Source organism: Protopterus annectens, chromosome 5.part1, assembly GCF_019279795.1.
Source record: "Protopterus annectens isolate FY-2018-M chromosome 5.part1, PAN1.0, whole genome shotgun sequence".
Classification (NCBI taxonomy): Eukaryota; Metazoa; Chordata; order Ceratodontiformes; family Protopteridae; genus Protopterus; species Protopterus annectens.
In genome coordinates, this window is record NC_056736.1 from 410,068,247 (window position 1) to 410,095,392 (window position 27,146).

The 27,146-nt window shown below is 38.7% G+C and overlaps 1 protein-coding gene across 4 annotated transcripts in view; it reads right to left on the reverse strand.

Moving 5' to 3' along the window:
* The window catches only part of PHKA2 (phosphorylase kinase regulatory subunit alpha 2), a 1,461,438-nt gene that overhangs the window by 360,001 nt on the left and 1,074,291 nt on the right, over positions 1-27,146 (reverse strand). For all 4 annotated transcript variants that reach the window (XM_044073068.1, XM_044073067.1, XM_044073065.1 and 1 more), the window contains exon 24: positions 21,124-21,277. In XM_044073068.1, coding sequence (XP_043929003.1) covers positions 21,124-21,277 — 154 coding nt within the window. The remainder of the gene's footprint in view (positions 1-21,123; positions 21,278-27,146) is intronic.

Genomic DNA, 27,146 nt, shown 5'->3' on the forward strand with positions numbered 1-27,146 from the left:
CTCTGGAGAAAGGGCTGCATTAACCTCCGAGATCTTCAGCATACAGAACATGTTAAGATGGGCTGTAGCCACTTTCTAGACCAGCTACTTTGTCAAGGCTTTTAACAACTGAAATGTACTGTGACTGAAACTTGAGTTCATCTGCTATGGGTCAGTTGAGAAAGGCTTCTGCAGAGAAATAACCAACCAAAGTTCTGCCATCAAAGAACCCATCAGTAAAGAGAGACTATGACCTCTGTTGAATGACTGGGAGGAGAGTCTGAAAACATAAGGCAGTGAAAATATCCAATGATGTACTGAAGCACCAATGGTTGAAATTCAAATGTTCTTTCACTGATCTCTGCCACATGGGTAAATGCAGTGGATGGAAGGAGAACAAGGCTTCAATTGTAGAAATTAATGGAGATAATGTGAAGAAACTGAAAACATTGTCATCTTGTGTTAGCATGTCTGGCAGGAGATTTGCACATATTCTCAGATTATCTTGTATTGTATTGCCAGCATGTCTAATTATGAAAATGTAAATAAGTTTAAATGCTGAGTATTTCCCTATTTATACAGAATGTTTTAAAGAATATGTCAGCGTTTTGATACATTCCTAATTGCACATGTTTGCGAGTGACATTCTAAAGTACTGTAGAGAATCAGCTGAAAAGTGGGTGATGTCATTAGAAAGTTCCTGGTTGCTAGGTGATTTTTTGAACAGCTGATTGTCAGGAAAATATATTTTTAAAACAGCTGTTATTTTTAAAAGTAAGACAGTTAAGAATGTTAAGCTATGCAGTTAGAAAGGTACTGAGCAGTTTGCGAAGAGTTGCAGTCAGTTACAGTATTGTGCAATACCACTTGCTGAAAAGAGAACTCACCAAAAAAAAAAAGCTAAGTCTGCCTTGGCCTTGCTGTGTGTTAGATTAAATCAGGGACAGTATTCTTTAGTTAGATTAGGAAAGCTTAGTTAAGATAGAGTTTACCAGAATAATGGACTTATAACCTACAGTTTAATTTTATATTTCTGGTGACTGAATTCTGGTGTTTATTGAAAGCAATTGATTTTCATTCTTGTAACCATTTTATTTATTATTAAATGCTTTTCATTACTTTACATTGTGGTGGAGATCAGTTTTTTTTTAGTTAGAGAGTGTTTATACCCGTTTGTTACTCCCCAGGTTTAAAGGCCTGTCTGTTCTGGTCATAGCTATCATTTATTTTGATATTTAATTTTCATAATTGTTCATCCCTTTAGAAGGGCATGAAGACACTCCAACTGGTGGCAGCATTAGCATATTATTTTGGGGAAGGGACACATTTGGAAATCTGTGTCAGGCTTCCCCAGGAGTGTTTGGATGTGTGATATTTAAATTTACTTTGAGTGAGTATCAGAAGTATTAAACATTGCTCTTAAGTGTATAATAAGAAAATACATCTGGGGTGGAGATAGATATATAGTCCAGTCCCAGGAAAATAGTGTGTTCTTGTTGTGCTCTTATGGGAAAATTGTAAAATATTACTCCTGTTTAAGTGACATTCTCATATTGAAGTCAGCAGTAAGGACTGAAGCTCCTTAGTTACTGACCCAGGATAGTAAGGAGTGTCACATTAATTGCTGGCAGTCTGATGGGATATAGATGGATGTCACATTAATTGGTGGCAGTCTGATGGGATATAGCTGGACATCACATTAATTGGTGGCCTGGTGGGATATAGCTAGATGTCACATTAACTGGTGGCAGTCTGGTGGGATATAGCTGAATGTCACATTATTGGTGGCAGCGGTGTGGAATTTTTTAATTGGATTCCAGTAGCCTGCAGGTAGTTGTCATTAAGGTGTGCACTCTTGACAGCTACAAGGTAAACATTCAGAATTTCAATCCACCACAGTTTTAGTTACTTTTGTAGTTAGAAAGTCAGGGATAGCAGGCGAGGATATCAGCAGAAGATTTTAGCAAGCTGACAAAGATCCATTTGGCTAAGGAGTGTGAAGCCAGAGGATTGGTGCATGCCAACCTGATGAGGAAAGCAATTCATGCCAGTGTGACCAAGAAAGCAATGATTTCAGCCTTGGTTGCCACAGCTCAGATCAGCCATTTGGAGGATATCCAGTTTGGTGTTGGTGATGTGCAGCCTGCCGAGATGGGACAGTTCATCTTTTCTTTAGAAGACCTGAGAATCCATAAGGAGTTAAGAGAGACTGCATCTGGTGACCAAATGTCTAGAGACTGAGGAGGGACTGCACCTGAAAGCCAAATGACAGGAGGCTGAGGAAAGGGAGAGGCAGTGCCGATATGAAGTGGAGGTCAGACATTTACAAGTCGAGCAAAATGAGAGACAACATGAGGAGAATGAGACACAGCACCATCATGAAGTGGAACTTCTTACCGTTCAAGAGGGTCATGGAGGTAATGGGGAAGGGAATAACTGGACCGCAGAAGCTGTAAAGGTCAGTAAACTTTTTCCTCAGTACAGGGATGTGGATGACTTTGATAGCTTTGCTCATATTTTTGAGAGGGTATGTAGAGAATATGATGTTGACAGTGAGCTCTGGATTCAGCTCCTGACTCCCTTACTCTGTGGTAAAGCTGCTCAGGCCATGTCAAAATTGTCTGATGTAGATTGTTTGAATTACGTTAAAGTTAAGAATTGTCTTCTAGATTGTTTTAAACTAACACCTGAAGTTTATAGAAAAAAACATTTTGTGAACATAAACATAAGGCAGATGAAAATGTACGTGATTATATTGCTGACTTAAGTACTTACTTTCCAAATATACGAATACACTGTTGTACGCTAAAAACAAATCACAAATTTAATGGTAAAGCTTTCGGATTAACACCCTTCATCAGTACATAGATTCAAATTCATTAAGCATTTTACGTAGGAAAAACAACTAGAAAATTGAAACAACGGATTATAGAACATAAATCTGAAATCAGAAGGCTCTCATTGACTAATGCATTAAGCAAACATATAACAGAAAATGAAGGCCATAGTTTTAAATTCAGAGTACTTAGTGAAATTAAGTTAGGCATGAGGGGAGGTGATATTAACAACGCAATAGAACTTAAGGAACTTGAATGGATTATCAGGTTAGATGCAGAAGTAGAACCAGGCTTGAATGTAGCTGCTAGTTTGAAGCCAGTGTTGATTCAAAAACAAAGGGCTTGTATTTAATGAAATTTTATTGAATATATTTTATATTTAATTTCTTTTTATTAATTATACAGTATGTAGATATATAAATACATGTATTTTAAGTATGCAAATGATTTTTTATATGTAGATTATAAATAATATATGCATTTTTAGAAAAGTTTTATTTAGGAGACTTTCCCTAAAATATTTAATTGATGGAGTGTTTTGTTTGGCTGGCTGGATCATGTGTCTTAATTCTTACCTTATTTAAAAGTTTTTGTAATGAATTTGAATCTATGTACTGATGAAGGGTGTTAACCCGAAAGCTTTACCATTAAATTTGTGATTTGTTTTTAGCGTACAACAGTGTATTTGTATATTTGGACTATTCAGATGCCAGTTATTTGTTGGACTTAAGTACTTACTTTCACAGATGGGTGAGTGGGTGACAGGTCACTGCTTTTGAGGGACTGGCAGACCTTTTGGTAAGGGAACAAGCCTACTGTACTTTGGCTGATGATATGAGAGTCTGGTTAGTAAACTGCAAGTGCAACTCTGCAGAGGAGTTGAGGAGAAAAAGGGATCTGTAGTTGGTAAGCTGAGCACCACTGAAAAGGAAAAGGATATCCAGTGCTGTACATGGACATAAGGGAACCCATGCAGGGCAGTCTAAACCACTCCAACACAGTACATCAGTAACGGGGGAAACTACAAATCTAAGTGCACGGTTAGGGATTAGCTGTTTCACCTATAACCAGAGGAGACACATAGTCAAATGTCCATTGAGGCAATGTGAGGGAGCCATTAAGTGTGGATGACAAATTGCCAGTGATAAGTTGTTTAGAAACAACTAGCATGCCAAATTATCACCAAAATTTATATCCAATCTTAGTAGATAGTAAACAGGTAACTACTAAGAGGGACTCAGCTTCTGACATAACTATTGTGAGGCCTGCAGTTAGAGAAGAGCAGTAGCTACTTGAGGAGTCCACTCCAGTCAGAGAGTTGGGAGGGGCCCCATTACAAGCACCTTTGGCTACGGTTCATCTTGACTGGGAGGGTGGAAGAGGAAGAAAACAAATAGGTGCGTTTGGGGATATTCCTGCAGATGTCCTGATAGGGAATGACTTTGATAATGCAGTACCTTGTGTACATGCAGTGACACATAGTCAGGCTGGGACACAGTCATGTAGGTCTGGTAGTCTGCGAAAGAACCAGACAGATCTCATACCTGAAGCTGGGACTAGTGTGGTGGCTGTTTTAGAGAAGGTACTATCTGGTAGCAGTAAGTTTGAATGTGAGCCACAGCTGCTGGTGTGAACTAATGTTCCCTTGGACACAGTGACTGCAAGAACGAAGGTGAGTGGTGGCACCCAGAGTGACAGTGAAGTGCAGCTGTCAAAAGTTACTAGGCTTCCTGTGGAAGGGGAACTTGCATTTGAGAATATTCCTGCAGATGTCCTGATTGAGAATGACTGTGATGATGCAGTACCTTGTGTGCATATAGTGACACACAGTCAGGCTGGGAGACAGGCATGCAGGTCCGGTAGTCTGGGAGAGAACCAGACAGATCTAATACCTGAAAGCTGGGACTAGTGCAGTGTCCATTTCAGAGAAGGAACTATTCTATAACAGTAAGTCTGAAAGTGAGTCACAGTTGCTGGGAGGTACTGATGTTCCCTTGGATACAGTGACTGCAAGGATGGAGGTAAGTGATATACTCAGAATGGAGTGAAGTACAACTGTTGGAAGATACCAGACTTCCTGCAGAAGGCAAGCTTAGGAGGGTTGCAAATTTACAGTTGAGACAGACTCAACGTATGGACCCTATAGTACAAAGCTTGAGGGAGATAGTTAAGGAAGCACCTGAGGTTCAAGCAAGAGGGAAGTTTGTACATGGGAACAAACATTTGTTGTATAAAGAGTGAACACCTAAGGGAGGGCTGGAAGGTGAGGTAGTATGGCAGTTGGTAGAGGCTAGAGCTTACCATCTGTCACTTTTAGCTATAGTCCCTAATATTCCTTGCATAAGGGATATTGAGGCAGAGAAGAATGCTTTTTGTATAAACAGTGTACTCCTAAAGGAGGAATGGTAGGTGAGGTAGTATGGCATTTGCTAGAACCTACAGCCTACCATCTGCCACTTCTAGTTATAGTCCCTGATATTCCTTGGGAAGAGGATATTAAGGCAGAGAAGGAGGGTTTGTTGTATAGGAAGTGGATTCCTAAGGGAGGGCTGGACGGTGAGGTAATGTGGCAGTCGGTAGGGCCTAGAGCCTACCGTCTGCCACTTCTAGCCAAAGTTGCTAATATACCTTTAGTAGATGATATTGATGTAGAAAATGTGGAAAATGCTTTGCTAGGAATATTCAGCAATGCAGGATTTCCATGGGAAATACTGACTGAGGAAGGTACCAACTTCATGTCAGATCTGCTGACCTGTCTGTGGAAATGTTGTGGGGTGAAACATTTAAAGAATACTCCCTACTATCCCCAGACTAATGGTCTTGTGGACAAGTTAAATGCTATGGGCATTTGCAGACCAACATGTGAGATAGATTAATTAGAACATAATTAAACATCAAACTCAATAAGTGTCAAATGGGTATGGCAGAGATCACTTACTTAGGACACAGAGTGGGGAAGTGGTAAAATTAGACCAGAACCTGTCAAGGTGGGAGCTATTCAAGCGTGGCTAGTTCCTCTTACTAAGAAATGAGTGACAACATATTTAGAGACAGCTGGGTACTATAGGAAATTTGTGCCCAATTACAGTACCATAGCTTCACCCCTTATGGACCTAACTAGGAAGAATAAACTGGGCAAGGTAGTATGGACCACAGATTGTGAACAGGCTTTCCAAAATTTTAGAGAGATTTTGGCAGGACCTCCTGTGTTAGCCAGCCCAGGCTACAATAAAGAATTTATTGTACAGCTAGATGCTTCAGATTATGGGGTGGGGGCTATGCTTAGCTAAATTTCTTCAGACGGAGAAGAACACTGCAGTGGGGTTAATAATATCAATGCAAACATATTGCTCAGGAGAGGAGTGGGTTGATATTCCCAGACAGACCCATTTTTCTCAGGCGTCATTTTTCCAAGGGTCACTTGAAAATCATGCTCAAGTCATAAGGGGGGTTTGTGAAGAAAATGAAAATAGTGTCATCTGTGTTAGCATGCCTGGCAGGAGATTTGTGTATATATTTAGATTATCTTGTATTGCATGCCAGCATATCTAATTATGAAAATGTAAACATGTTTTTTTTTAATGTTGAGTATTTATTTCCCTGTTTATACAGAATGTTCAAAGAAACTGCCAGTGTTTGATACATTTTTATTTGCACATGTTCGTGAGGGACATTCAAAAGTACTGTGGAGAATCAGTTGAACAGTGGGTGATGTCATTAGAAGGTTCCTGGTTGCTAGGTGATTTTTTGAACAACTGATTGACAGGAAAAATAACTTTTTTAAAAAAACAGCTATCTGTTATTTTTAAAAATAAGACTGTCAAGTTGTGCAGTTAGTCAAGTACTGAGCAGTTTGTGAGGAGTTGCAGTCAGTTACAGTGCTGTGCAGTGATACCTGAAGAAAACAGAACTCACCAAAAAACTGTAAGCCTACCTTAGCCTTGCTGTTATGTGTTAGATTAGATCAGGGACAGAATTCTTTAGTTAGATTAGGAAAGTTTAGTTATTAATATACAGTTTTTTCTAGAATAATGGACTTGTATCCTACAGTTTCATTTTATATTTCTGGTGATTAAATTCTGATGTTTATTGAAAGCTATTGATTTACATTCTTGTAATCACTTTACTTATTATTAAATGTTTTTCATTACTTTACACTGGGGCTAGAAATCTGTGTTTTTTCAATAGGGATTGAGAGTCTTTATACCTGTTTGATACTGCCCAGGTCCCCTCAGATGCCTGGCTGCTCTGATCATAGCTATCATTTATTTTGAAATTTAATTTTCATAACTGTTCATCCCTTTAGAAGGGCATGAAGACACTCTGATTGGTAGCAGCATTACCATATTGTTTTGGGGAAGGGACACAGCTGGAAATCTGTGTCAAGCTTCCTCAGAAGTGTTTGGATGTGTGAGATTTAAATTTACTTTGAGTGCGAATGTATCAGAGGTCTTAAACTGATACACATTGCTCTGAAGTGTATGATAAGAAAATACATTTGGGGTGGACAGTGATACAGTGGATATAAAAAGTTTACACACCCCTATTAAAATGCCAGTTTTATGTGATATAAAAAAATGAGACGAAAATAAATAATGTCAAAACTTCTCCCACCTTTAATGTGACCTATAACCTGTACAATTCAATTGAAAAACAAACAAATCTGCTTAAAAACCTCAGCTTTGGCGGGCTAAGATCTAGCTGCATTCAACTGGACATATAAGAGAATTTAAGTACCTTTTTTATCTGCACTTTTTTCGAATAATACAGTATTTAAATTAATTTAATTGTGCTGCATGAATATTAACTGAATTGGAAGTTTTGAGACTGTTCTTCAGTTAGTGCTTGCTTGAATTTTATTGTCTGTTAGCAATTGCAGGTGTGGAGGTAGCCACATTCTTTGATTTCCTGTCAATGCCTATTTAAGTGGTACAGTTTGAAATATTTTCTGCTTAAAAACCTCAGCTTTGGTCGGCTAAGATATAGCTGTATTCAACTGGACGTATAAGAGAAATTAAGTACCTTTTTATCTGCACTTTTTTCAAATAATACAGTATTTAAATTGATTTAATTGTGTTGCATGAATATTAACTGAATTGGAAGTTTTGACTCTGTTCTTCAGTTAGTTTTCCCACCCACCCTCCCTGTTTCTGTTTTGGTGTTAATCTAAGTGGCTTTGAAACTGCCCGCCCCTCTTGTAAATTTGTGTTTGGATACTCCTTCTGGGCCCATCTTATTTGCTCACTCAACTGAGTGCAGTGAGATCATATTCTGATTTCAGGCACTCCTACTGTGTACAAAAAGAGCATCTGGGAAAGAGAAAAACAAAAAAAAAATTAAGCTTGTTTTCTGCCTTTCCTTTTAAGTGGTCTAGACTGTTTGTAGGCTTCTGAGCCCCCAAGCCGTTTTGTGTTGGAGGGAAGCCTTCTAGCTTAGTTTTGTTTCTTATAACTAGCCAGTTTTCTAGTTTCAGCACTCAAATCTGTTTCTTCGAACTCGGCACTTGTTCAGAACTCATTGTAAGCACTACATAAGCTGCAAATTACTACAGCACTCAACTTTCCTCACTTGTCTGGAGGAAAGCAGTTTTTAGTACTTAATGAATAAGCACCTATCCAGGCATGTCTAAGGGTCAGCTCCCAGTGATTTCTCCTGTCTACCTGATGAATCTGGGCATCTTGGGGCAATGCAGCAATTGCTTCATGTACACAGACAACCCTCTCCTCCTACCACCCAACTCTACAACCTGTGACAGATGCACTTATATAGCCAAACTGGAAGCAAAGCTCTCTTCACCCAAGACTAGACTAGACAGTCAAAAGGAGAAGGTAAACACTTGCACCACACCGCACTCATCACATAGTCCCTCAAAACCTACACCACCAAAACACACACATAGAAACACAAAACACACACCTACATTCACGGAGGCTCTCAATAAAAACCTACCCACATCCAAAGCATAAACACAAGCAAACTCCACCCCCCAACACAACCCAAATGACATATAGCCTACAAACTCAGTGTGCCACTCAACCACAGCCCATAAGGCATAACAACATACCCAACACTCTAGTCATAGGTGACTCTATAGTCAGGCACACTGATGTTCCACTCACTAGACTAAACAAAGAGAAAGTTACTGTCAGCTGCCTCTCAGGTGCCAGGATCCACCACATAACGCATGCACTCAGGTCACTCCACAACAAGTACAAATATGACACTGTCATTGTCCATGTTGGTGTGAATGACCTGAGACGTACCTCCCTGGACTACATGAAAAGAGACATGGAGGAGCTCTCCGATCTTGTATCCCAGGCAGGTATGACCCTAACCCTGAGTAACATCCTGCCATCACCCAGAATGATACCGCAGTACAAGGACAAAATGATTGACTTCAACAATTGGCTAAGCTTCTGGTGTCATTCTAAGGGGATCCAGTATCTGTCTGCCTGGGACGACATGATCAACAGACCATGATGCTTTGCCAGAGATGGCCTGCACCTGTCGCCCTTAGGATTCCAGATACTGGCTAAGGCTCTTGCTACCCCTATAGTGCCTTTTTTAGGCAAAGTTCAAATGACAAAGTCACCACCGTAACAGGTACAAGCAAGCAAAATCTGAGGGTAATGCTCCTCAAGGCTAGAAGTCTAAACCTCAAAATGCACTCACTCGAGGCACTCCTTAAAATGGAGAACACTGACATCTGTGCAGTGACAGAGACCTGGTTCAAAGCTCCAGAGAGCACCCCTGCATTACCAGGCTACAATTCATACCACACCTTTCGGCCACCTAACCCAGAATGAAGCACTAAAGGCGGAGGCGTGTCCATATTCATTAAGGATATCCACACCTCTAGGCTAGTTGCACAGCATAATGCATCCGAGATTATCCAAGTGCAACTAACTCTGGGCAAGACTGCAATCCAAATTGTAGCTCGCTACAGACCCCCCACCATGCCCCAGGATTCCCACTCCTCATTTCTTGATACACTGGAAAATATTAGGGTACAACCCAACACCCTAATAATGGGCGATTTCAACTACCCCACCATTAACTGGGAAAACTACTCATGTACCAACTCTTTTGCTCAACGTTTTCTAGAATTCATAAATTCCAACACCTTGGATTAACTTATTCACACCCCCACCAGGGGCAGCAATATCCTAGACCTGGTCATTACCAACATGGGAAACCGGTGTTCCACACCAGAGGTCAATTCCTCGTTGGTCAGATCAGACCACAAGCTAATCAGCCTAGACATCCACATCCCACCCCCAATTAGGGAAACTATTGTAAAAAACTTCTCCAAAGCCAACTTCACACTTCTTAAGACAGAAGTAGAAAACTTCACGACACCCATACAGATGGACAATAGAGGTATGACTGCTGAATCCTACACAAATGCACTTTATAAGCACTTACACGAGTGCATGGATCATGTTATCCCTAATAGAACCAAGATGTTATCCTCCAAAAAAAGGAAGCCAATCTGGTGGTCCTCTGCCATAAACAAACTCTACAACAGAAGAAAGAAAATGTTGCAAAAAAGAGTAAAATCCCATAACTGGAGGAACTCCCTGGTCAAACTCAGTAAGAAGCTGAGATCCCTCATAAAATCCTCCAAAGCTAGTCACGAAAACAAAATTGCCACTGACTCTAAAGGCAAAGACAACCACAAAGCATTCTATAGCTATGTCAAGAATCTCAATGGCAACACTCAGATCTGCTCTGAGTTACAGCACAATGGCGCTAAATATACAGAACCAATTGATATTGCCAACATCCTAGCAGATAGGTTCAGTGCTAACTTTACCCCCCTCTCACCCCCTAGAGGGCCCATCTCTATACCAGAAGAATGCAAAGTTCCTATAATCACGGCTGCACAGGTACAAAACACACTCTCCAAAGCCAAGAACACAGCATCCATGGGACCGGACAATATCCCAGGCTGTGTTCTACATGAACTACAGAATGAACTGGCACCCTACCTAAGTACCATATTCAATCATAGCCTCACCTCAGACTTTGTACCCACTGACTGGCGCACCCCAATGGTTATCCCACTCCACAAAGGTGGAGCCACAATGGACCCCGGGAACTATCGCCCCATTAGCCTGATGAGCCTGGTCTGCAAGGCCATGGAATGTATCATCATGGTACTCATAATCAAAGACATTGGTAATCTCCAAACTCTGGACCCTACCCAGTTTGGATTTGTAAAAGGCAGATCATGTCTCCTAAACCTGATTGACTTCTTTGAAGCAGTCACCAAAGCCATAGATGAGGGTAAAATGGTTCACACAGCTTATCTAGATCTTGCCAAGGCTTTTGATACCACCCCCCACTCTGGAATTATAGATAAGCTCACTAATCTAGATATAAATCCCTATGTCACAAGATGGGTTGCCAACTGGCTCACGGACAGAACCCACACTGTGAAAGAAGCGGATTCCAAATCCGACTTCAGACCAGTGACAAGTGGAGTACCACAAGGTTCAGTCCAGGGTCCTCTCCTATTTGGTATATACTTCTCTGAAGTGCAGGCTAACACAGACGGTCTTTGGCTAACAAAGTTTTCTGATGACTGCAAACTAGGAGCCATAATCGAAACTCTTAACGATGTGGACAAACTACAAAAGGGCCTCACTGAGACAGATACCTGGTGTCAAAGCCATGGCCTGAAGCTCAATGCCAAAAAGTGTATTGTCATCCCCTTTGGTAAAAACTCTGTACCCATGAACTACCACATAGCTGGTAGTCTACTTAATGCCAAAAATGTGATGAGACCTTGGGACACAGGTGGACAGTAGTCTCTCCTTTAATAATCACATTGCCACAGTGGTCAGGAAATCCTTCCACGTGGCTCATCTCATCACAAAAGGATTCTCATCCAGAAAAAAAAGAGGTCATTGTTCCCCTCTACTCATCACTCATTAGACCCATTATAGAGTACAATGCCTCTTTTGGTATGTACCTCACAAGACAACTTCAACAACTGGAAAGACCACAGAAATACCTCACAAAGAGGATTACTGGCCTCAAAAAGATGCCCTACACAGACTGTCTCAAAAAACTACAGCTTTACTCCATCGCATATCACCTACTCAGGGGCGATCTCTGCCTAACATACAAATCTATGTCAAATCCAGAGCTGTTGGACATGCTCCACTTAAAGAAATCCCAATCCCTCCGAGCTACACGCTCTAGGGACATAAACCTTGTCACCACAATAAACAGAACATGCTGGAGGGATAGATTCCTGTCCCAGAGACTTCCCATACTCTGGAACAGACTACCTATCTATGTCAAACAGAGCTCCTCATTAGCACTCTTCAAGAAAAATCTTGATGACTGGATGGGAAATGGGAAATTCACCCGAGGGATCACTTCTGTGGCTCTGCTCGATGGGGGCACAGGAAAATAATTTTCTTGGGTGGTGAAAGCCAGGGTACATTTTTTGGCTAGGCTTATATAGGCCCTAGGGCCAATAGCCTAGTACCTACCTATGAACCTATGAGCCTATGTTAGGGGAAAATATAAAAAAATAAAAAAGACTGAATGTTGTAATTAAATCAAAAGGTGCTTCAACAAAGTATTAGTTTAAGGGTGTGCACACTTATGCAACCAGCTTATTGTACATTGTTTTTATTTTTTATATTTTTCCCCTAACAGATTTATTTTTCAATTGAATTGTACAGGTTATAGGTCACATTAAAGGTGGGAAAAGTTTTGAAATGATTTACTGTGGCAAACCTGGCATTTTAACAGGGGTGTGCAAATGTTTTAAATCCACTGCATATAGTCCTGTCCCAGGAAAATAGAGCATGTTTCTGTTGTGCTCTTAGAGGAATATTGTGAAATATTACTCCTGTTTAAGTGACAGTCTCATATTAGAGTCAGTAGTGAGGACTGAAGCTCCTTAATCACTGACCCAGGATAGTAAGTGAAGTCACCTTATTTGTTGGCAGTCCAGTGGGATATATCCAGACATCACATTAATTGGTGGCAGTCCGGTGGGATATAGCCAGATGTCACATTAATTGGTGGCAGTCCGGTAGGATACAGCCAGACGTCACAAGACCTACATAAAACTGGTGAGAGTTGTGTTCATGGTGCATGGCACAGTCTCAGAAGCCACTGCCTTTGTTTGGGAGATGGAAAACTATTTCTCTATTTCCTTAGAGAAGTATTCTCTAGATTAAAAGTAGTGGTGCCAGTGCCAGTAATTCTTCTATATGGATAAAGAGTGGTGCCTATGCTTTTTATAGCTTCTTCTTCACATTACTTTTAAAGCCATCTCTTTTGACCTGCTAATGAAAGCCAAGTTAATTTAACTGAAGTCATTGAAGAAAAAGTAGGAATATGGCTGGTTATTAAGTCCCAAACCTTACATATACACAAGGTATGATAAGTTGTCCTATTTATCTATTTTATTTTATCTGTCACATGTCATTGCTGCATTTCTTTAAAAGGGTTTTGACCGCTTCTTGCCCGAAGACATTTACAACTATGGAAAAAGTAACACAAAGAAAACCTGTACTATGCTTTGAATTCCTTCACTCAGGTATATCCAGCAGTAATGCACTCATTCACTTTAGAGATCTAAATCTGTACTGACACACAAACAATGCCAGAGGGTATACAAGTACCTAACATTTCTGCAGTAGGTTGTCCTTACATTTTGGTCAGAGTACTTCTCACGTAAACTTTGTAACCTCTGCATGATCAAACAGATGATCACAAAGTTTCGCATGAGATTGATGCAGAAAAAGTACTTGGGGGGGGGCATATGTTACTCTTCTACCAGTACTAACTGATGTGGCTGTGGCTCTCAGTCATCTCCTTGGCAGCAGGCTTTGTAAGAACTAAATTAAACAAAGTGTGTAAAGCAGCACTTATAGAATATGTATGTTAATAAGGAGCAATCAATAACAAAAAAAAGAGAGCCACAATAGAAAAAGTAATTAAATCACAAGAACTCTTTGACCGTGGAATGTTCAAATTCATCATAAAAATTGTCTTCAAAATATCTTTTCTGTGGAAAAATGGAACAAAATAATATTAACATTTGAAGATAGACTACAGTTAATAAAAATGTTTTTACTGCCCAAGATCCTAAATATAGCCTTGGCAATACAACTGTTACCAGAAAGAAATATACTTAAAGAAATAAATTCATGCCTAATAAAATTTTTATGGTTTCCCAAAAGAAACAGAATAACTTTAATACATCATATCTAACCATGGAAACAGGGAGGATTAAACTTTCCTGAAACATATATAAAAGCATCAATACCTAAAACAATCTCAGAGTAAATAAGTCCAAATTACTCTGCAAATTGGAAAGAATTACTAACTGTAATATCAATAAATGAATTTGATTTACAAAAAAGTTTTCAAACAACAGATAAAAACAATTTGCCATGGCACATATTATGTATTACTTCCTGTGTTGCCCATATCCTTACTTGGATAGGAGGAAGCTTCTCTGTTCATCAGTGAGAGTGGGGAGCTTTGATCAGCATATCTGTCCCTGGAGGAGTGGTCTCAGCCCAACAACTAGTAGCTTATTGGCCGTTTTGGGCTACTTCCTATCTCTTTCAAGTTCCCTGCCTTAAAACCTGCATTTGTGTGGTTCTGCGCTTGTTTCAGACTCAGCACAGCTCCTCGTGGTCCTGCAGAGTGTTACAAGCAGCAGAGAGACAAAAGAGAGACTTTAAACAGATTAAGTATTTTTTCTCTGCCTTTCTACTTGCGACTGCATATTCTCGCCAAAAAGCGAGTTTCTAGCTATTCTAATATCTGAAAAAAGCTTGTTTTTGCATTTTTTACTGTTCATGCACTTTTTTAAATTGATTTTTGTGTTGTTTAACTGTGGTAGGCTACACACTCAAGTGCACTAGCCTGTTTAAAGCATTTACAGTGTTTTTCTGTTAAGTTACTGTTGTTCTGTTAAAAAGAAAATAAATCATTGTTTCCCCCCTTTTCTGAACTAGAGTAGTCCAGATTTCAGGTTTTGCTGAATTCTGGGCTGTGGTATAAGTTCCTGTGTTGCTCATATCCTTACTTGGATAGGAGAAGCTTCTCTGTTCACCAGTGAGAGTGGGGAGCTTTGAGCAGCCTATCTGTCTCTGGAGGAGTGGTCTCAGACCAGCAACTGAGAGCTTATTGGCCATTTTGGGCTAATTCCTATCTATTTCAAGTTCTCTGCCTTAAAACCCGCATTTGCGCAGTTTTGCATGATTTTGCGCATTCCGCAACATTGCACAGCACCGTTTAAGCAGTTTTAAACTATTCCCGGCTCCACAAAGTCTGCTCTTCAATTTTTCCCTTAGAACTAGTCAAACTCTCAAAATAAGCACTCAACCTTCATTCTACAGCCCAGCATTTGCTCAAATTTCTCAGTAAGCACTAACAAACTTTAGCACTACATCCCCTTACACTATCCAGAAGTACAAGGCTCCCTATTCGTCCATTCCAGACAATCAATATATCAGTTCTTTAAACCATCCAGGCATATCCAAAGTGCAGTTTCAGGTATACTCTCCAGTCCAGCTGGTGAATCTTGAGGCAATGTTACAATTGGCTTATGAACACACACAACCCTCTCCTCCTTCCAACAAACTCAAATATATGTGAGAGATGCAACTATACAGCCAAACTGGAGGCTGAGCTCTCTCACCCCAAGACTGGCACATTCAGTTAGGAGGAGAAGGAAACCACTCGCACCACACAACCAGTCTCACATAGACCAATCGAACCAGTAAACAAGACACAAACTCATAAAAACATACTCAGAGGCTCTAAATAAAAATCCGCCAAAGCAACAGAGACCTCCAAAGCAGACATCCAAGCAATCGCTACCCCACAACAACTTTCATGTACCACATACTTCACAAAGTCAGTGTGCCATGCAGTCACAGCCCCTAAGGCTAAATAACACACCTAATACACTAGTAACTGGAGACTTTATAGTCAGGCACACTGATGTCCCACTCACCAGACTGAACAAGGAGAAGGTCACTGTAAGCTGCCTGTTGGGTGCCAGGATCCGCCACATAACACAAGCACTCGGGTCACTCCACAGCAGGTACAAATATGACTCTTTATTGCCCATGTTGGTGTGAATGACCTGAGACGTACCTCCCTGGACTACATGAAAAAAGACAGAGGAGCTCTCTGATCATGTAGCCCAGGCTGGTATGACCCTGACCCTGAGTAGCATCTTGCCCTCACCAAGAATGATGCCACAGTATAAAGACAAAATGATCAATTTTAGCAATTGGCTAAGCTATTGGTGTCATTCAAAGGGGATCCAGTGTCTGTCAGCCTGGGATGACATGCTTGACAAGACACGTTGCTTCACCAGGAATGGCTTGCACCTGTCACCCCTAGGCTTTCGAATACTGGATAAGGCCTCTTGCCACCCCCATAGTGCCTTTTTTAAGCAAGGCTCAAAAGACAAACCCACCTCCATAGACAATACCAGAAACAAAAAACTAAGGGTAATGCTACTCAATGCCAGAAGTCTAAACCTCAAGATGCATGCACTTGAGGCACTCCTCAGTATGGAGAAAATCGATATCTGTGCAGTAACAGAAACCTGGCTCAAGGCTCCAGAGAGCACCCCAGTACTACCAGGATTCAACTCATACCATTCTTTTCGGCCCCAGAACTTGGACCAAAATACTGAAGGTGGAAGAGTATCCATTTTCATCAAGGATACCCACACCTCCAGGTTAGTGGCACTGCACGAGGCAGCAGAAACCATCCATGTGCAACTAACAGCAGGTAAAACTGATTTTCAGTTTTTAGCCTGCTACAGATCACCCACCTTGTCTCAGGACCCCCACTCGGCATTCCTGAGAACATTGGAGAATATGAAGGTCTCGCCAAACACCATGATATTGGGGGATTTCAACTACCCAAACATTGACTGGGAAAACTACTCAAGTCCCAACTCTTTCACCTAACGGTTCCTGGAGTTTATAAACTCAAATGCCATGGAACAACTGGTCACCACTTCCACAAGAGGGGACAACATATTGGACTTGGTCATTACCAACATAGGGGCTCAATCTTCCACACCAGAGGTAAACCCCTCATTGGTAAGATCAGACTATAAACTAATCACAACAGACATCCACTTCCTGACCCCACCCCCAGCCAAGGAAACCACTGAAAAATTTCTCAAAAGCAAACTTCACACTTCTCAGGGCCATGGTGGAAAGTTTCAAAGCCCCTGGGCTAATGGAAAATGCTACCCGAACAGCAGAATCCTTTACAAATGCACTCTATGAGCACTTACAGAAGTGCATGGATCGTGCCATCCCAAGTAAAACCAAGACTCACTCCTCCAAAAACAGGAGACCAGTCTGGTGGACCCCAGTCATAAATAAGCTATACAACAGAAGGAGGAAACTATTATATGATAAGGCAAAATCCCAAAAAGGGAAGGCATCCCTGATCAGTACTAGCAAGAAACTTTGATCCCTCAAAATCATCAAAGGCTAGCTTTGAAAGAAAAATCACAAAAGACTCTAAAGATAATCACAAGGTGTTCTTTAGCTACATCAAGAATCTGGGTGGCAACTCTCAGATCTGCTCTGAGCTGGTGCAAAATGGCACAAAATACACTGAACCCACTGACATTGCCAACATCCTGGCGGACAGGTTCAGTACAAATTTTACCCCCCTTACCCCCCAAAAGGGCCAGTGTTTATACCAGAAGAATGCAGTCCCCCAGACATCACAGACACACAGGTGAAAGCAGCCCTCTCCAAAGTAAAAAAACACAGCATCAATGCGACCGGATGGTATCCCGGGCTGCATCTTACACGAGCTCCAAAATGAACTAAACCCTCACATAAATTCACTGTTCCAACTCAGCCTTACCACAGGTTATGTACACAAAGAATGGCGTACAGCAACAGTGATCCCGCTCCACAAAGGTGGCGCCATAATGGATCCCAGGAACTATCACCCTATAAGCCTGACTAGCCTGGTCTGCAAGACTATGGAGCAAATCATCATGGATCTCATAAACAAAGACATTGGGAACCTCCAAACACTGGACCCCACTCAATTCGGCTTTGTTAAAGGCAGATCTTGTCTCTTAAACCTAGTTGACTTCTTCAAAATAGTTACTAAAGCCATAGATGAGGCTAGCCCACACAGCCTACCTGGACCTCGCAAAGGCCTTCGACACAATACCCCACTCTGGCATCATAAATAAGCTTACCAGTTTAAATATTAACCCATATGTCACAAGGTGGGTTGCAAACTGGCTCAGGGATAGAACTCACATGGTCAGAGTCGCGGATGCCATGTCCAACTATAAACCAGTTACAAATGGTGTCCCACATGGCTCAGTCCTGGGACCCATCTTGTTCAGTGTATACTTCTCTGAGGTACAGGCAAACATGGGAGGACTGTGGCGTACCAAGCTCGCAAATGATTGCAAAGTGGGAGTCATAATCAACTCGCCGGCTGACACAAGCATCTTCCAGAAGGGCCTTACAGAGATGGATACCTAGTGTTAGAACCATGGCCTCAACTAAATGCCAAAAACTGCACAGTCATCCCCTTTGGGAAAAACAAAGTGCCCACAAACTACCACATAGGAGGTAATCCACTAAGTACAGAAGAAGTAATTAGGGATCTGGGGACCCAAGTAGATAGTAACCTCTCCTTTGACAATCACATTGCCAAAGTGGTTAGAGAAACCTTCTATATAGCTCACCTAATCACAAAAGGGTTCACATCTAGATCAAGAGAGGTCATTGTGCCCCTCTACTCATCGCTCATCAGGCCCATAATTGAGTACAATGCCCCATTTGGGATGTACCTTACCCGACACCTGCAACAGCTGGAGACCTCAAAAATACCTCACCAAGAGGATCGTGGGCCTCAAACAGATGCCCTATGCAGCTCGACTAAAGAAACTCCAGCTCTACTCAGTTGCTTACCGCCTACTCAGAGGCGATCTCTGCCTGACGTACAAGGCCATGTCTAACCCGGAATTGTTGGACATGCTTCACCTCAAGAAAACCAAATCCATTAGAGCTTCATGCTCCAGGGATTTAAACCTTAGCACAACAATACATAGGGCATGCTGGAGGGATAGATTCATATCCGAAAGGCTTCCCCCGCTCTGGAATAGTCTTTGTTAGGAAGACCCCCTCGCTGACCCTCTTCAAGAGAAATCTTCATGAGTGGATGGGAAATCATAAATTTACTCCGGGGATCACTTCTATGGCCCTGCTTGACAGAGGCTCAGGAACCTAGTCTAAAAGGGAGGCGAAAGCCAACACATTCTGGCTAGGCTTATAAATGCCCTAGGGCAGATAGCCTAGTACCTACCTATGAACCTATATAGCATAACTAAACCCATTAAAACTTGTTTAATTATTACATTGACTCATTTAGGAAAATTGTTAATGCAAACATAGATTTAAAAATCTGGTTTGATCTTTTAGCACCATTTATAGTCACAAACAACTTTCCACATAAAATATATAGAGAAATTATTAATTCTTGGGAACAGGAAGGATTTGTTTGTTGGCTCCAGTGTATCAAAGAACTAGAAGTTTTAGATATGCAAGTAATAAAAACAACATACAAAATTTCACAACAGGACTGGCTAACTTTACAGAGTACTCTGTCATATTCACAAGATTTAAGTAGAATAATTAACAATTCTTCATTTAAAGAAATTACAAAATTTATGAAATACATATATGAAATCATATACAATGACTTTGACATGGGAAACAGTTTTCAAAATTTTACAAAATATTGATAAACTATAAAACAACACTCAAAACCTCATACTGGAAATATATAACAAAAGGACACTCATAGGTCAAACATGTATCTAGTATGGACTATACTTGCAATTTCAAGGAAGTGTATAACAAGAAGATGGAATACAAACACAATACCAACTTTGGAAGACCTCTGCAGCCTACTGAAGACCACAGCATTATTGGAAATTAAAATTAAAGAACTAAGAATTTATCCAAAGCCATTTATCAACAACTCCTGGGGAAAAGTCTTATTAATCAGACACACTGATTATGGATTGGACATGCTTATAAAGTAACTGTATACATTAAAATCTGTTATAGTGTCAGGCTAATGTAAATAGTGTACATAGTTATTTAAGATGTTATGTATAAATACTATGGAATTCATTCAAATGTATTTGAAAAATAAAAAAAAAATTGAGAAGGAAAAAAAAAAGAAACAAAAACTTTTTGGAGGCCTCATAGGTCTGTGTTCTTTATTTATGCAATTTTAAGTAGATGCTTGAAATGTTTGGATGTGCATGACAGAGCCCAGTAATACAGAGACTGAATGGCCGAAAAAAATTTGACTTGTATATGAAGTCCAATATGGCCATTTCTCTGAATATTCCCTTTCCTCTGAGGTATGGTGATCTTGGAGTTGGCATATATAAGTTTGGGGTATGGGAGGGCTTGCCCCCCTCTGCAAAGAAGTTTAAAAGAGAAGAGAATAAGAGAAGAGTGATGCTTGAGAGTCCCTCTTTCCTGGATTTTCAGTCTCTTATTTTCAGTGTGTTGGTATTTGATGTTAAGAATGCCAGCATTTCAATAAAGAAGGGAAAAGTATTCACATATTTTTCATATCTTGCATATTTTCCACAGCATGAAGTTTAAATAAGTTGCTTAATAGCAACTGCTACAGGTAAGACAATAAAAAACACCTTACTTCCTTTTTTTATGTTCACTTTACTGGAGGCCATTCTACAAATCTTGTCTCTGTGTAGAGTGTGTGTGTGTGTGTGTGTGTGTGTGTGTGTGTGTGTGTGTGTGTGTGTGTGTGTGTGTGTGTGTGTGTGTGTGTGTGTCTGTGTGTGTGTGTGTTTGTGAGAGAGAGAGAGAGAGAAGACAACAGGAACAAAAATTAATTAGCTGTCATTCTGCACATACAGGGCACATTGGGTAAAATTTCAGCCTTGAGCATCGGGTCAGTGGCTCAGAGGTCTTGCCAAAGGTGTGCTGTACTGTTGTGAATGAAAGAAAAGGAAAAAGAATGCACTATGTTTGCAAACTTTCTCAAGTTAAAAACATTTGCATAGTGTCCTATCTTAAGACAGGGCTGTCTGTGGGAATCATATTCATTTAGCTGACACTTACATGTGTATATGCTATAATATTAAATTGGCAATATCTTCAAAATATCCCTGTTAAAAGAAAATCTCCAAGATTCTATTCAATTTGTGTCTTATACTATGAGCACATTAAAAAGGAAGCAGACAAAAATTCCTCAATATAAATACCTCAGCTAAGACTTCAACCTTTTTCTTCAGCAAGCCAGAGATGTGTCGAATTAACCCCCATTCTTGGCACATGCCTGCCTTGCCATACAGTTCCATAAGCAGACTCCGAACTGTTGTACTTTGACCATCAAAGTTCGTATCCCAGTCTGGACCACTGTGTTTCAACATTAAGGAAAGATATATTATTTCTGTGCCATATATCTAGTTAAGAAAAAAATGTTATTTCTAACATTTATATACATATAGAATGGTTCTAGTAAAAACTGAGAGAACGGTTGTGTTAGAAACTTACCATAATTGCAAATCTTTGAGTATAGTCACTGCTGCAGTCATGATTTCTGTGATTCCTGACTGCAGGAGCCACATTAGGCTCATAGGTGGTTACTAGGCTAATGACCACTTAGAGCCCTTACAAACCTAGCCACTCTCCCCAAACCATTTGGGTCCTAAGTATCATGGGCATCTATGAGGGGGGAATGTTAGTAGGGAGGTATCTAAAGATTTGTAGGATGGCTGTTTGTCAGGATAATATATATTTTTTGTGAACTGCCTTTGTTCATAAGGGGCATAGGGCTAGATTGGTGGATACATTTATGATTTCCTATCCAATTGTTAAGGTTTTGTTTGAACAGGATCTGGGAAGAACTCTATTTTTACATGGATGGAAGCCTTTTTCACAGCGCAGGGATCCTTTTGGACATGTCTGCCTCTCCAGAATGTCCTGTTTGTGTCAAAAGTAAAGTTCAGATTCCTGGATCTAAGGAAGCCGTGTAAGCAAGGCAAAAATCCCCTCTCAACAGCCTGTAGGAGACTAATTTCCAGCCTGACTTCCAAAGCTCTAAATTCACCCACCTGGCTTTGGCTGACTTCCTCCCATTTGGATGTTGCTGCTATTAGAAGTGTTGGCTGATGTCACCTTCTGTTCTTTTTCAACTTGATTGTGCCAGAGCACAATATGACCTGGGGGAGCTATTCCCAGTGAAAAGGAGTGATCTAACTACAAGGCCCTAAACTGTCTCAGAGTAATAAATAAGCCCAGAGAAAAAGAGTCTATTTGGTAAGGGACACTGAGGGGAGGTGGGGGGAAGGTGAATAAAGTACCTACCACAACCCAAACGTGCTCAACCAAAGGAATCTACAGGGGAGGTAGGAAGGAATTAGGACTGCAACAGTAGCATTTACAATTATGATACATTCCTAACACAACTATATTATGTCCATCATATTATTCACTTTTGCAGTCATGACTTCTAGGAATATTTTCAGAGCTCAAGGTCTAGAGGGTAGATTGCCCTGAGATGGAGTCTGCAGAAAGCAAACCATGCAGGAATGGCTATAGAAAAACCTGCCCTGGTCCTGAATGCAAACCCTAGGCTTTAGTGCCATGAGAATATGTGAACTGAAGACCAGGTAGCTGTTTCCAAAGTTGACTGAGTGTTTGCCCTTATGAGAAAAGCCATAGTAGCTCTTAGTGGACTGGGTCTTTTTTTTTTTTTTAACTCAGAAATTGTTTTTATCAATTTTTCAAAGATTTATAAAAAAAGATCTAATTAAATTTTATCCAGTAGATTAAACAAAAAGTAAACTATATACAGTTGACCTGAGATTAAATAATAAATAAACCAATCCAGACAGTTATATATGAAGGTTAAATAAATATTTTCTTCTTTCATTCTTTTTGCTTAAGAAGAACCTGAAACTGTTTTTAAGGTTTCAGTAAAAGATATCTTCTTCCATGGATTGTTGCTCAAAGATTTAGAAAACATCCTTAGTTCTTTGACACCAATGTTGGAGGTTCAGTGTTGGTTTTCTATTTTCTATATATACACTTTCTAGCAAATGCTAGTATGGTCCATAATAATTATAAATCATTTTTATTCTTTTCAGTTGTTTCATTAATATTTAATAAAATCAAAGATTTTGTCAATGAGAATAGATCTTAAAATATTGCTTGCAAAAAATTATTAATATCTATCCAAAATTTTTTGACTTTACTGCAATCATGAAATGTGATTACTCATGCTTTACATACTTGTAAACATCTCCAGCATGTAACATTGTTAGAAGAATCAAACTTAGCTAGTTTATTGGGTGTATAGCATGATCTATGCAGAAACTTCCAAGTATAAATTCTCCAAAATTGTACATTGGATGTTAGTTTGATAGAATATAAAAGATTAGATTCATTTCCCTTGGACAGATATATTGAATGTCCTTTAGTGATGAAATTCCAATAGTTCTGCTGAATTCTAACTTTATAATTTATTAATAATTTATATAGTTTATTAGTTTTATTCCCGATTTTGATTTTTGTAAATAACTTCATACAAATATTTTATAAATTTGGGTCTGTCTTTAAAGGAAGAATTATTAACTGTTCTGCATAGATCATATGTATAGATCAGTACACTTTGAAGAACTAGCCAATCGAAGAGAGATCATATGAACTTGTATCTTGGCTATCAGCAGCTTTCAAATTATTAATTCAATGTTGCCAGCAGATGAAATTATTTGTTTCCTGTTTTGTAAGAACATTCCTGTGTATTTTATTAGAGAAGTTTTTTTGTGGAGCTAAATGGTATTAAGTCCATCCAAATTTTAACATCTGTATTAACATTAATGAATCTTCTAAATATTTCAAAAATATGATTTATACATTTTAATTTTGTCAGTGTTACTAGATTATATTGACTGCCTATACATAAAATATGCAATAATATATAGTTTTGAATGTCTAACTTGAGATTTTTTTATTATGGAATTTTCATTTAAAAGAATAAGAGTGTGTACAGTTTTCCAATTAGAAGAGTAATTTGGATCAACCCAATTTATAATGATTCTAAAAATAGAAGCTTTAATGCAAGTCTCTGGAAATGTAATCCCTCCTTGTTCCCATGGTTTGATATGATGCACATATGCTATTCTATTTCTATTTGGGCACCAAATAAATTTTAATAGAAGTGTATTTCTTTTAAGAAGTATGTATTTGGTATCTTGGGTATAGCTTGTGCTACATATACATTTTTTGGTAACAATGCCATTTTTATTAGTTGCAATCTGTCTTCAAAAATTAAATAAGTTTTATTCCTCTTTTTTATATAGGTTTTCAACATTGTTGTAATGTTATTATAATTTAGGTCTAAGATTTTATCTATATTATTAGTTATGACTAAATAATTTAAGTTGGAGATGTGTTTGCCAATTATGTTGTTTCTATCTACTTTTGAACTAATTTTTATTTAATATTATGAAGTTAGATTTTGTTTTGTTGAAACAACCTGAAATTGAGTATTTTTTTTCAACTCATATATCTAGTTCTTTTATAGATTCTTTTAAGATGGATAAGGTAAGGAGTATGTCATCCGCAAATAACATAATTTTAGAGTTGCACTTTCCATGTATGTCAATACACTTTATTGTAGCACTGGAGCATATTGAGGAAGCAAATCATTTTATAGCTAAAGCAAATAGAATAGGAGACATAGGACAACCTTGTTTTTGTACATTTTGCAACGTTATTGGCTCAGATGTGTAGGGTCCTAATCTAACATATGCTAAGTTATTTTTATAAATATTTTTATCAATAAAATAAAATACTGAGGAAATTCATATAATTCTAATATTTTAAATAAATAGCCCCACTGTAATTAATCAAAGGCTGTTTCTATATCTAATGCTATTAGCAAGGCTTCCGAGTTTTTTCTATTTAAGATGTCAATAACAGTTAATACTGTTTGTATATTGCCATACGTTCATCTGTTATATATGAAACCCATTTGATCTTCATTTATTTATTTATTTTTTTCATTCTATTGGAAAAATAGACATGTAGATTTTATAATCATTAAGTAATGATATTGGCCTATAGGAGCTGCATTGCATAGGGTCTTTGCATTCTTTTATAATTGGTGTTATTAGTGAGTATCTCTATGAAGGTGGAGTAATGTTTTGTGTTTGAATTTCTAGTAGGGTTTTGTGGAGAAGTGAAGTTACAGATGTTGGAAAAATTTTATACAGTTCAATTATAATGCCATAAGCTCCTGGAGCTTTGTTACTCTTGCTTTCCTTGATGATTTCTGTAACTTATTTGTAAGAAATTTGTTTTTGAATCTCTAATTTTAATTTTTCTGGTATTTTCTTAACTTTTGCAAAGATTGATTCTAAATTTAAGGGAATAGTATGGGTATTATTCATTCCATAATGTTTAGTATAATGATGTTTAAAAGCATCGAGAATGTCACTTATTTATGATACTTTATTTTTCCCCTCATGAAGAATTTGTGATATTTGTTCTAGATTGCCTTTTAACTCTCATAATTAAATTGTGCATAAATGTAGAAGATGTAGAATATGTATTTAACTTTGGGTGGCCATGGTGGTGCAGCGGTTAGCATTGTTGCCTCACAGCAAGAGGTTCTACAGTTCGATCCTTGGCTGGGGTGCCTTCTGTGTGGAGTCTCTGCATGTCCTCCCTGTGGTCACGTGGGTTTCCTCCGGGTGCTCCGGTTTCCTCCCACATCCCAAAGACAAGCTGTAGGTGCATTGGACACTCTAAATTGGCCCTAGGTGTGAGTGCGTGCATGTGTGAGCCTTCTGTGGAAGGTTAGGTGCAGGCTGGTAACTTGGCACCATAAAACTCCACTGCCAATCATGAGCGGACAGGTGATCTACTGTGGCAACCGCTAACCGGGAAAAGCTGAAAGAAGAAGAATATGTATTTAACGTAAATTTTTCCAATGCCAAATTAGTTTTATGAGTTAGAATTTCAATAGATTTTTTATTCAGATCATCAGTTTTTTTTGTCAATATAAGTGCTTGTAGTGTCCATTTTTTATCTCAGCAAGTTGATTTTGTATATTATGTAATTTAGATTCCCATTCTTTGGATTTATTTTTGAACCCTGTAAGAGTTTTGCCATATATATATATATGTGTGTGTGTGTGTGTGTGTGTGTGTGTGTGTGTGTGTGTGTGCTTTCAAGGTGTCCCATAACTATATTGATCTCTTCAGAATAGTTAGCATCTAAGAAAATTGTAATTCTGAAACCAGCCAAGGTTTGAATTCCTTCAATTTTGTTATACAGGCTGGTATTCTTGTTATATGTGTTAGTTTTTTTTTAATTTATTTGAAGTTTGAGAGTAAGAGAATTATGATCTGACAAAGGGCGAGGACAAATTAAGAAATTATTTGTGTTTAGTTCTTGTGATATGAAGATTTTATCAATTCAAGTTTGAGTGTTAAATCTATAGTCTTGATGATAGAACAATAATGAATTATCTTTAAAGCTATATGTATCAATTAAATTATAATTCTCAGCCCATGTTTGAGTAATTTTACTGTAGGAGTGAGATGTAAATTTCTCTTATGAGTGATCTCAGAATTATCTAGAATACAATTAAAATCACCACTAATTATCAAGTTACCCTTATAAATTCTGCCTATGAGATCTAGATGTTTTTTAGCTATCCTTGTCTCCATACCAGGGAACCAATACATATTTACTAGGGTCCATATTATATTAAATTTTACTATAACAATTGTTATAAGGCCTTCTTTATTTTCATATTTGTAGATGATTTAGCGATTAGTAATATTCTTCCTCCATAATGTTATTACTCCTCTGTTTTTTTGTCTTATATGAAGAGTGAGATATTAAGTATTCAATTGGAGTCCATATAAATGAATCTTTGTTTTAAAATGGGATTTTTAAAGAAAAATCCCCTGAGCTTTGTTTAACTTTAAGTATCTTAACAAATTAGATTTCCTCTTTGGGTTGTTTAAACCATTAGTGTATAAAGAAAGTAGAGATAAGTCCATAAATGTTAAGTTGGTTTTTAAATTATTTCTATACAAGTAAAACTCAGTACTCTTCTATAACATTGTAATTGATTAAATATTTTGTCTTTTTTAGTTTTTATGATAAGATTGGTTTTCTTTAAGAAAGTATATATAATAAATTCCAATTCAGGCCAGCAAGAAGAACACAAATACAAAAACAATTATATATAACAAAAAAAGCTAGA